The sequence below is a fragment of the Bolinopsis microptera genome, chromosome 5, assembly GCF_026151205.1.
Source record: "Bolinopsis microptera isolate Bmic1 chromosome 5, MBARI_Bmic_1.0, whole genome shotgun sequence".
Classification (NCBI taxonomy): domain Eukaryota; kingdom Metazoa; phylum Ctenophora; class Tentaculata; order Lobata; family Bolinopsidae; genus Bolinopsis; species Bolinopsis microptera.
The window spans coordinates 2,666,483-2,678,852 of NC_087076.1; the positions used below are offsets into that span (position 1 = coordinate 2,666,483).

General features: G+C 37.5%; 1 protein-coding gene across 2 annotated transcripts; it reads right to left on the reverse strand.

The window, feature by feature from the left end:
• Positions 1-3,716: 3,716 nt before the first annotated feature.
• On the reverse strand, positions 3,717-10,458 carry LOC134814613 (ankyrin repeat domain-containing protein 42-like). Of its 2 annotated transcripts, none has more exons than XM_063822743.1 (10): positions 10,324-10,458; positions 10,006-10,167; positions 9,719-9,905; positions 9,237-9,478; positions 5,835-5,922; positions 5,573-5,689; positions 4,988-5,110; positions 4,721-4,860; positions 4,373-4,450; positions 3,717-4,219 (listed from the first exon to the last, which is right to left on the reverse strand). In XM_063822743.1, the coding sequence occupies exons 1-10, from the start codon at positions 10,450-10,452 to the stop codon at positions 3,977-3,979; spliced, it is 1,509 nt and encodes a 502-aa protein (XP_063678813.1). In that variant the 5' UTR covers positions 10,453-10,458; the 3' UTR covers positions 3,717-3,976. The 2 variants fall into 2 exon arrangements, with proteins under 2 accessions (XP_063678813.1, XP_063678814.1); XM_063822744.1 differs by having other exon boundaries at positions 3,816-4,219; positions 4,721-4,851.
• Positions 10,459-12,370: the final 1,912 nt, after the last annotated feature.

Below are 12,370 nucleotides of genomic sequence, written 5' to 3' on the forward strand. Positions count from 1 at the left end.
CTTGATGCACAGGATTCATGGACTGGACATTTAAGACGAGGCATGAGGAATAACGGGCACGTGCAGTGTATCCTCTGAGGCGGTAGGAACTGCTGGTAGTGGTATAGTGGGTAGTATATATATATTACTCATGCAACTAAGATAAATTGAGTATAAATACTCAATTTATCTTAGTTTAAGTTGCAAGTTATATAACTCATTTTCTAAAGGTCTCGTAAACTTTAATCAATTACAGAGAGTGTGGCCTCTTTTTCACTGAAAAGACGCCATCAGATTTCATTGCATTCTGGGACCAATTTTGGTGTGATTTAAAGTATCCTACAAATTGGTGTTTACTGTTTCGACTTTTGTAAAATCACTGTAACAATATAATCTGTATTCTTATAGTTTCAACCATAATAGTGAAATAGAGGGGCTGGCCAATAGCCACACCCTCTGTAATTGATTTAAGTCTGCGAAACTTTCAGAAATTTGTGTGTAATTCGGAGATAAATTAAACAAGTTGTTATCGGCCACCATGTGTAAACGGAATGTTCTAGCAGACTGTATAATACTATAACATACATTTTCTTACACACACATAATCTAATCTCTGGAATGTTGCTATGATATCAATGGCAATGTTTTGATACTGTGTATTATCATGATTATGCCTTACAGGCCGATCTTCCGATGGAGTTTCGGTTGCCATGGCAACACATCAATATGATAAAGAATTTGTAAACGCAGTCACAACTCTGTCGTGTACACTGTACGGTGCGAGCGGTTATTTTATGATAGGTAACATCTACTTTTTCAGCATTTGCGGGATGACCAGTTCACACGTATATTTTCGCAGACACAACTTCGCATAAAATTATATCCAATTATTCTATAACCAATTATCTACACGGACTTCTGTCTAAATATGAATGAAATCGAGAAAACCAAATATTATATGTTTCATCCTGAAGTGCTGAGTTCTCAGGCAGTATAATCATGATCCTGATAGATATCGAAGTCTCCTTAAATGATTGTCTCTGCTGCTTAATATATCTGGATTGTCGTTGGGAGGCGATGCAGATTTGTTTACTTTTAAGGGGGAGGTTCTGCTCAGCAGGAGAAAGAGGTGATGCACATTTTGTATTTGTCTGACATGTAGGACTTGAGCCACGTTTCCGTAAGTGCAATAAACGGTAACGAGTGGTTTTTGGATTTCTCCTGAATAAGAGCTGAGATTTTTGGCACTTCCCATATACTCGCACTTGATGCACTAGGATTCATGGACTGGACATTTAAGACGAGGCATGAGGAATAACGGGCACGTGCAGTGTATCCTCTGAGGCGGTAGGAACTGCTGGTAGTGGTATAGTGGGAGCGCTGTTCCTGGCTGAAGAGGTGGATGTGGTCTGGGGTAGTGGTAGGGCATTTGAGTTTGAGGGAGGCTGGACCGGTGGTCGACTATTTCTGATAGGAGTCCGATCCTGGTTTGCATCGTTTCCAACAGTCTCCGTAACTATAACAATCCTGTGATCTGGTATTGGTTACTTAAACTTATTTAATTGAACATGGTGTTTGACGTTGGAGCTTATCACTTTACAGTTTACATCACCTTACCTGAATAATTGAATAGGATGAATACTGAATAGCATTTATTAATGCTTTCTTTACCCGGAGAACTCTGTTTTACTTGTCCCTCGGTAACACAAGACCGTGAGCCGTGACACTTAGTCACAATAATTAAGTCATAAGTCAGAAAGAAGTCCATAATTCGTACACCCATGATTATGTTAAATATAGATTGACTCCAGTCTCCATTGTTCAATGACTTCGTCAAAATGTTTTAGGAAAATGTTCACAGATTTGTTAATTTTGGACTCAAATTAACGTTGAGAAAAACTGAATTTATTTTGGAAAAATCCCGGCTAAAACCAAAATCCCGGCCGGTACTGGTACAAAATCGCCAAATACCAGCCGGTATTCCGGCTGCGCCGGTTATATCCCGGTCGAGTTCTGTCTGAGACCTAATTTTCTCTATTTCTCGTGCAATTTTAGATCAGACACAGTCATCTAAATTATTTAATAAGAAGGTTTAAATTATAAGCAATTAAAAACAGTTGGGACTATCATTGTTTGTGAGTACATATTATACGAATATAAGGTGGTTAATATTATAATTATAACACATTTAATATAAAACATTTAAGACACATTTTTTTATTCCTGCATTGTACTCATTAATTTAACTAGTAATATTATATAAAAACCACATTTCTATTTGTACAGGGAGCTGCTGGTAAACTACCGTCGCTATACATCGACTATGACTACAATCCTACTTTTAAAAACAAACTACATACATATCTCACATTTGCGAGGACTACTTCATCACAAGCAAAAAATCGACATTGGTAAATAAAGGTAGGTTCTTTTCACTGACTTCGTTAAATGAGTTACATATTTTCACACAAATTACGTGCGTGATCATTAAAGGGTTGCTTGTGTGCAGTTACTTCTGGGCCAGCGCCACCCTGTTGGGAGTTTTCACATAAGTAAATTTGCCGATAATACAATTTTACTCATTCTGGACATGTTACCTATATTATCATTATACTAGTATTTCTTCAGGTCTGTCTTCTATAACCACGATGAAAAGAAAAGCTGGGCGAAAACATTTGAGACTGCAGATTGCAGAACTGGAACACTCTATTTGAAGACAGTGGCTGCTGAGTGCTGAGCTGCATCAAATCTATCAGCATCATGTAACTTCGATCAGGAACAGACTCCATTTCATTTCCGACAACTAGCACCTGTTTTCCCTAGACTTACCAAGTATTAAGTAACTCCATTAGTATTAGGTTAAATTAAAGGCCCTACATCGAACAAGTCTAACAATTAAAACTTAAATGCAAGAGTGCACAATTTATCACTAAATATCTTCCTCTTTTAATTCTAATCAACACACGGTTTCGTCTTTGTTTCACCCAATCGTGCTGATAATCAGTAATCATGCACTCTGCACTCTAACTTCGAGATGTTTCAAAAGGGCTCCCGACGAGTTGAATTAGATCAATATTTTCTTTTGATACATAGATACTGATTGGGAGGTTCATCATACTATTCTTGTCACATGGTAACGATTAACGATTAGCTGATCAGCTTCCAGCATCGACAGGCCGAAATCCATAAATATAATCAGTTGTAATTTAATATTTATCATCGTCCGGATCATCATAATATTTTAATTTAAAGTTACAATTGAACGGTGTTAAGAAAGATAATTTAAGAGAAATGTTTTGAAAGTGCCTGATTTCGAGTATAAGATCTGTACTGATACATTAATTTTCAGATTGTTATTATAGTTTATTTGTATTTTTTATATTATCTTATCCGCACAAGTTCGGAAGCCATCTGAACGCTATTGCCAGACACAGGCATATATTTATTTTGGGGTATCATGCTCTCAGAAATTTCAACTCAGTCCGATATTATAGTTATACTAACCTGCATTGCATAAGGTTAATTGTCTCGCAGTCTAGTGCATAAACCTTTTATTTTGTATAAACCCTTTATATTGATTGGGAAAACTTTAGTTTAATGTGGTTACCGTCTCTAAAGTTGGCATGATAGTTAATAAACTCTTATCTATTATGTCACTGAAGATGACGCATTGCAACATGTTTGACGATAGCCTGTAGATTGATAGTTTGATCTAAGCATTTACAACAATTCATCTAGTTTGATTGAAACAAATTCCTCTCTTATCTATTATGACTATATTTAAATTCAATCCTGTAAAGTGATACTCCTTTTTTAGTAATTTAAACATGTGTTTTCTCCTTCTGATTTTTAAACTATTACCGGTCACGCTGAATAATAATGACATCAGTGAATTTAAAGCTATCGTTAACATCACTCAGAAAATGCGCGTCTTTAGCGCGTGTCTTGTTGTTATGCATCAATCCTTCGGTAGATCGGCGAGATGCACCACTGTGCCTCACCGAGCTGCGAAGGATTGACATCGTGAATCAACGCTGCTACTTTTTGCAGTACTAATAAAAACACCTCTAGTTATTGGAGTTTTAATATTTCGTTTCTTTTTCGGCTTACTGTTTTTCTTTTTAGAGATAGTAGAAGATGAGGTACTGTAGGTACTGCTGTCAGAGTCGTTATCTTTGCTGTCTTCTGGAGTAGACTTAGCAACTGCAGGCGTGTTTTCTTTGTGATATAATTCACCCAGCTGAAAAGTGCTTTTAGATTGATCAACGTATAAAATACGCCTATTCTGTTTAAATTGAACAGCATGTAAATGTAAGAAGTATGAAAATTGAAAGGTCAAATAAAAGAGTTCTGCGCGGCTCTTGTTTACATGGTGTTGTGACGAAAACAGTACCTGGTTCCTGAGCTCTACTATTGTTGCTTCCATCTTCTCTCGCTTGATACGCTCATATTCTAACATTTCTCGTAATTCCTGAATTCGATCGGTGTTTCAGCTTATCACACTCGTGATAAGTGGCTAGTGCTATTTAGCGCTTACAGAACAGAGTGAAAATATTTAACTGCAATATTAACATTTCCAATGTTCACATGTTATGTAATAGATAATTGATCGATGATCGCCGATCGATATTTTATTTATAAGATCGAAATATAATATATTACACTCGTTACTGATGAATACTATTTGCATACATTTAATTTGTTCGCGCGCTCCATATATTCTTATTGCGCGCTTGTGTACCTGTGCCTCAGACAGAACGGCATTTCGTTCCGGCAGAGTGTCAGCTGGTATAGTACCACCCATATGATGAACTGCTATCTTTGCTTCTTTCAGCTCCTCTTCCAGAACATCCACTTTGTTGAGAGCCCTCACTAATAACTCTACATGTTAGTCAGGTCAAGTTTTGATTAAAGAAAATCGAAGAGTCAAGATCTGAACAAATCATGAAAAGCGCTAAACAATCTCTTATCTAAAGAAATTATAACAAATTATTTTGTTGCGTTTCACCTTCCGGAGAAGTATCATCCTCCTCGTCCTCGGTGTAACCTCCTAACATCTCCACACACTGAACTTTACCAAACCTCTTAGCTACATCCTTCACATTCTCTCCAGATGCGTTTACCAACTCAACTGAAAGTTGACATATACATATACTTGTGTCTTGTATAATGTATACAAGTTAAATGGTATAATACAAATTAAGGTAATACAATTTGAAATGGGTTCATTAAAAAAACCAGCCCCTTGCATATTACAGGAAAAGAATACCTTGCTCACTACACCAGCGGCGTAACGAAAGGCCCTGCTGACCCCGCTGTGCAGGGGGGCGCCGTCTTAGGGGGGCGCCAAATCGTCGTTTGAATGTGGGACAATTTCGAAAACTTAACTAAAGTACTAGCAAAACTGCGCGTTTTGCTCTAAATACACACTTTTTTAGAGATTTTACCGGAGTATTCTTTAAAATCACCTAATTTGTTCAATTTTAGGGAGGGGCACCAAAAGGGGAGGGGGCGCCAACAGGGGGGGGGGCGCTTTTTTCGGCAGGGGGGCGCCAACAGGCAACGTTACGCCACTGCACTACACTATACTTACTATCAGCCTCGTTGTCTATAAGCCAACTTAGAGTTTCTACTTGTCCATGTCCAGCAGCCTTGTGAGCTGGAGTTGATTGATGATCATCTCGTGCGTTAACAGAATACAAACCGCTTCCTGGATTGCATTTCATTCTTTATTTTAAGTTTTATCAGGGGAGGTTTTCAAGGATAGGCAACAACTCACCTTTTAAACTTTAACCAACTTGCAAAAACAGATTTAACGACTGATAAGTGATAACTGATAACATTAAAAACAGTACCTATCATTCGTTTTAGAGCGGGAATGTCCCCTTGCGCCCCCGCAGTGTGTAGTGGAAACCCCTCATCAACTTCATTCAGTTCATTTATCTGAAATAGGACGAGTTTTTAGCTGTGAAGCAAACTGTGTTGGTAATAATAAAGTAAAGTAAAGTAAAATTTATGACATCACATCATCACACATGTCTACAAACTATCATCGCACTGTGTGAAAAAATATATAATAAATATTTCCCCACCAACATTAATTAATTATTAAATACAATATTTAAAAACAATTTCATCAAAAACATTATCCTATTTTAAAAACTTCCCAGTGGAATAAAGATTTATAAAACGCTTCTTTGCCACATAAGGATGGAACCAAAGATAATTGTTATGTTTCTCTTTATTACTGACATAACTGGCTCCCTCAATTCTTACTAAAACTTCATTAGAAACATTCCAAAAAAAGCAATCATTTGTAATACTTTTAGAAATCATATCTATCTTATATCCTTCTAATTTAATTTTAAAACCTAAAACTGTCACAGAGTTCTTGACGTCCGGAGGGAGTTTGTTCCAATATGGAATAACTCGCTCCGGGAGAAAAGACTTCTGGATATTCTTGACCTTTGTCACACTTTTACTACATCTATTGGATGAAACCAGATTAAGACCTGATCTGCTTGGTCTGAACAAGTCTGAACCATAATCAGTCATAGCATTAATAACCTTAAAAGCTTCAATAAGGTCCCCACGTATTCGCCGCTCTGCCAGCGTTGTCAAATTGAGGATTTCCAGTCTACGGCTGTAAGGAAGAGTACCCACCTCATCAATCAGACGGGTAAACCGCCTCTGGACGCTCTCCAGCTCCAAAACAGTCCCCCAACTTCCATGAGCCGCAGGTGGATTCCACAATTGGACACAATACTCAAGATGAGGTCTTATTAAAGCTTTATATATAGCAATCATAACAACCTTTTCTCTAATAACTAAATTCCTTACAATCCAACAAATCATACGATTTGCCTTAGCGATACATGCTTTGATCTGTTCGTTCCAAAGCAGGGAGCTATGGGTAATAACCCCCAAATCTTTTCCTGTGCAGATACTTCAAGTTCTATACCATTTACCTTATAATTTAAATTAGGATTGTTGTTAAAATTAATGTGCACTACTTTGCACTTGGCAGGATTAAATTGTAAAAGCCAAATACTTTCCCAAACTTCTAATTCTTCGATATCTTCAGCAACACTACCGTGGTTAGCTGCATTACCAATTAATTTAAGATCATCAGCAAATAACTTTATCTTATTTTTTACAAGGTCAGGCAAATCATTAATATACAGAATGAATAGGAGAGGGCCTAGAACTGACCCCTGAGGAACACCAGATAAAACATGTTTAACCTCGGACCATTGTCCTTCTACAGAAACCCTCATAGTCCTGTCTGTCAGAAAATCTTTAATAACATCTAAAACCTTTCCTTTGACACCAAAGCCTTCCAATTTAGACAGAAGTCTAAAGTGGGGGACTGTGTCAAATGCCTTACTAAAATCAAAGTATAGAAGATCAACCGGGGCACCTTCATCTAAAATGTCAAGAATGTCATCAAATGTCTCTAAAAGATTAGATAAACACGATTTACCCTTAACAAATCCATGCTGATGCTTCGAAATTCGATGTTCTAGAAAATTTAATACATGTGCTCTCACCAACTTTTCATACACTTTGCACAAAATACACGTTAATGAAACTGGTCTATAATTTAAGGGGTCCGATTTAATACCCTTTTTAAACAATGCTACAACAGATGCAGATTTCCACACTGCAGGTAAAGATCCTGTATCTGAACACTTTTGAAATAATTTAGTTAATGCTTCAACAAAATTGTTGTCATAAGCTAGCGATTTCAACAACTTCGGATGAACACCATCCGGACCAGAACTCTTAAAAATGTTAAGCTTTAAAAGTTGCTTTTTTATATCAGAACTGCTGACTTCCATATCATCAATATCATCAATACTCTCATTGTCAGGTCTTAAATTCTCAGTTTTAGGGAGAGGGCCAGGTGGTTCACGCGCAAAAACAGAGCTAAAGGCACTTGCGAGTACCTCAGCTGACTCAGTTGAACTATCTGTGCGTGTACCATCTCCTCTATCTAAAGAAACCACACTTGATTTAATTTGACGTTTATTTCGTAAATAAGAGTAAAAAGACTTACAATTCTGCTTTAGATTAGATGTAATTTTCTTTTCATAGTTAACTTTAGCTTTAATTTCTGCTACTTCATAAGTATGTTGTTTGCTACTTGCATAACTAAAATTAACATCAGATGGATTAATATCAAACTCAGCCCATGCTTTATCTTTATTCTTTCTCATTCGTTTAAGTGCAGATGTACTCCATGGCAACTTGACAGGTCTGTTGTCGAGATAAACCGAAGCAGTCGGAACAGCTGCAGCAACAGTCTCCAGTTTACCATGTAATTCAGCCCACTTATCTTGAACATCATTGGTAGAACTATAATCCCAGTCGATATTTTTCAAACTAAAATTTAATAACTCTTCAGAGGAAATCTTACCCCATATAGGTTTGATAATCTTCTCTTTTAAACATTTGCTAGTATCCGGCGAAACAACTAGTTCGACAAGTATCCCAACATGATCACTCTTACCAAGCGGAGAAACGATCTTACAACCGTTGACAAGAGCATCATTTGTATACAGGACCTGATCAAGAAGACTCTCCTGGAGAGTATCCTTCACAAGCCGTCTTCTAGTTGTCTCGTTGGTGAAATACCAAGTTAAACCACTGTCATTGAAAACATCCATGAATTTCTGTTGAGTAACTAAAAACTGGTTCTTGCTAGCAATATTACTATTTATGCTACCAGTTTCCCATAAAACATTTGGTAAATTAAAATCTCCTAAAAGGAGTGTTTCAAAATCATTCCTTTCACTACAGATGCTCTTGATACAAGATATTAATGCATTATTCTGTTCTAAATTCAATGAAGTGGATCTGTAAATACAACAAATACTAATCAGTCCACCTGATGTGTTGATATTAACAGCTAAAGAATCCGGTGCCTTTAAAAAAGAGTTCACTAGTGAAGCATTACAACAGTTTTTAACATAAATTATAGAGCCTCCTCCACCACTTATACTGCCAGTGGAATTGTCAATTCTAAAATCTCTATATTTTCTAAACATACTAAATCCTTCAATATAAATTTCGGCATCTAATATATCACTACTAAAATGAGTTTCTGTTACACAAATTACCTCAATAGATTTATACATTGATAAAATACATTTTAGTTCATCAATTTTATTAAATTATTTAAATCACAAACACTTAGTCACCATGTTATGAATAAGCTAAACTAAAACACTACTATCTACAGAAAACAGGCTCACTTGTAAGTTTGACAGATAGTCCACAACATCATGTTGCATGTTCAGTACAGATTTCTCTAACGGAGTTTCAGCATCATTATTGATAGCAGCTAGTATCTCGACCCAATCCTCTATACTGGAGATAATGTATTTAACAACAGAGAGGTGTCCACGTGCCGCAGCAAGGTGGAGGGGCGTGTCTCCAGTCACCAGGGTTACTGTGTCCAGATCTCCTCCCCATTTTACTATTGTCTGTACGCATCCTGACATTTTGTGAGAGCTGTTAATGGACAAAGTCTGTCAGCTCATTAATAATCCTAGTTTAATGGAGAGTCAAATATATGTAGATCTTTATAAAATATTCATAAGGTCCCATTTGGAAGTCTAAAGGATGAATAGATAGCTTGCGTAAGGCTTACAAGGATACATTTTGAAAAAGTGCTATCGACCATAAAACTGAGGTTAATGAGTCGTAGCACTAGTTAAATTATCCAGAAGGTAACCTAGTTTTCCATTGTGAGAAGCATGGTGAACTGCCCTCCACCCATTGATATCTCTGAGATGAAGGTCTCCTCCTTTTCTACAGATTGTTTGTAGAGTGAACGTGTTGCCGTGTGCTGCTGCCAAATGAATGGGACACTGTCCACTTTCGTCTTGTGTTGTCAGGTCTACCTTGTGGCACATCAGAGCCTGAACAACAGTTGGAGCTGTTATTTAACTGATTATTTGAAAATAAGAGAAGTATTTAGCAAGATAAACTCTCCAGAATACTGAAAGAAAGTTGCTCTACCTCGACACATTGCTCCTTGCCCCGGAGTGCAGCAATGTGGGCAGGAGTCCAGCCTTGTATAGAGCGCACATTCATATCAGCTGTATGCCACACCAACCAATGGACACACTCCAAATGCCCGTAATAGCAGGCTTTGTGTAAAGCCGTAAATTTCTCCTTTCCCTGAAGAAAACAAATTGTAGTAAGACGTGAAAAAACAAAAAGATTCTTGAAACATATTTAAACATAATTACGGCGAGATTTTAGATGGCTAATTATCACTTGATATTTTATTTCTTGAAAAGATCTAGCCAAAAAAATCTGAATATTCTAACTCACCAATGGTACATTAACGTCTAGATTGTGCTTTTTGTGGAGTTTCTCGCACTCGATCACATCGCCCCGTTCAATTAGATCGTGGAACAATCTGACAGCCTTGTGGATCTTGTTGGGGCTCTCAACTACCATTACCAGTCATATGAGCTAATTAAAATAATATGGCTCAGCAGAATTGGACAACGAGCATATTGTATTTGATATTGGGTCATTAGTTGTCAACACAAAATATATAATAGAATAATACCTAAGTCCTCCAAGGAGGACTTCGTTAAAGATAAGCTGAGGGCAGTTCCTCAGTCCACTCAGTCGATATGTAGGAAAAGGTCGGTAAACACTACTCTTGCAGTAGCGAAGTTTCCAGAAAATCACACTTCCTGGTGCTGAAATATGATTCCCTTTCTCGTATTCTAGGCCTGATGTCAATCTTATGTTACCTACATAGCGGATTTGTACCTACTCAAAATAAGCTTTATAATGTAATGCAGTTCTTGTTTGTCGCACAACTGTTGTGAATGCTTTGTTTTGTCAGAAGAGCCCCTGTAGTATCGTTAATTCGTCTCTAAGCTCTATGTATATTTTTGTGCTCGGAGCGGGAACGCAACAACATGTAAATTGTAAGTGCTCCTTCTTGTTCACATTTTAGTTCCAGACGTTAATTTTATTGGATGGTAATGGCAAATATTTACGACGTAACTACTAACTATTGTTCAGAGCTCATTTTTGGCATTTCACGGCACTCTCGCGGCACCCTCACGGCACTCTCGTGGCACATGAATTAGCATGTGACACGTCACCAGATGAGGATTGTAAATCACAAGGCTTTTACAAGGCTAGTAAATAAAGGATAGAGCTTTTATGACACCGTGGTTATTGTGAAAAGATAATAATGAAGGTATAATGATTGTCGTATGCTTTTGAACGAACATGATTGAAAGTTCGCACTATACTACCAGGGGGCCGCCAGGGTGCCGCCATAGTGCCTCGAGGATGCTGTGACAGTGCCTTGAGGGTGCCACGAGAGTGCCACGACAGTGCCATCAGGATCCGGATGTATGACCAAATTTGTAGTTTATGAATATGATGTTGCCAATAACTTAATTTAATTTCAGTGTCCAGTGTACGATACTAATCTGCACGCGATGGAAAGTTTTGAAGAGGTTAGTAAATGTTTTACTACTGAGTGCACGTTGTTGACTGGAGAAGAAATATCTTTAATAGCAGCTAAATTACGCATTTTGCCGCAAGCTAAAAAAGATGGCTGGGCTCTTGCAGTTTTACAGAAGATATCTGAAACTGAGTTTTACGAAAGATTAGCAGATCTCTGCAATAACAATAAGGAACTGTCGTTTTTACGAAACATAGTTTTCTTGGTAAGAATTATCAGCTTAAACGGAACTAAACAAAATATACGATGTCTCTGTGAAAGTGGCGTTACAAAATTAATTATTGACAGATGTGGGGAGGCAACTGATACCGATCTTATAGTCGATGTTGTGATGATTGTTAGTCACGTGTTGTTTAGAGATAACTTCTTACATCTACCTCATCTGAGAAAAGAGGGACTGTACACCAACCTTATTATGGGACTACTGCACAAGTGTAACTGTAATGATCATATAGTTGAGCTATTACTCTACATGGTAACTAGGGTTTGTCTACATGAGAGTTCAGTGAGAGATAATGTTGCATCAGATGATCGCCCTGAAAGATTAGTAGATGTCCTAAGAAGCAATTCACACTTGTTGACAGATATGGTATCCAGCACAGAACGCAGTATCTGTGTAATTGTAACTGCAGCAGTGCTCCTTCATAAACATCTCAGATTGTTAAAGACTGCTGAATTGTTAGAAACTCTAAAATTGCTAACTCTACAGGGCACAACCAAGTTGAGAATCAATATCTTAGCAATAACTGCTGAAAAAAAACCAGAAATACAGGGGGAACCAGTCAGTAAACTTGCAGGGGAGAACATCTCTGGCGATGATAACACAAAAGAATTCCAGTATTTGAGAGATCTAACTTACATCATCAGAAGAGGGGTGGAACT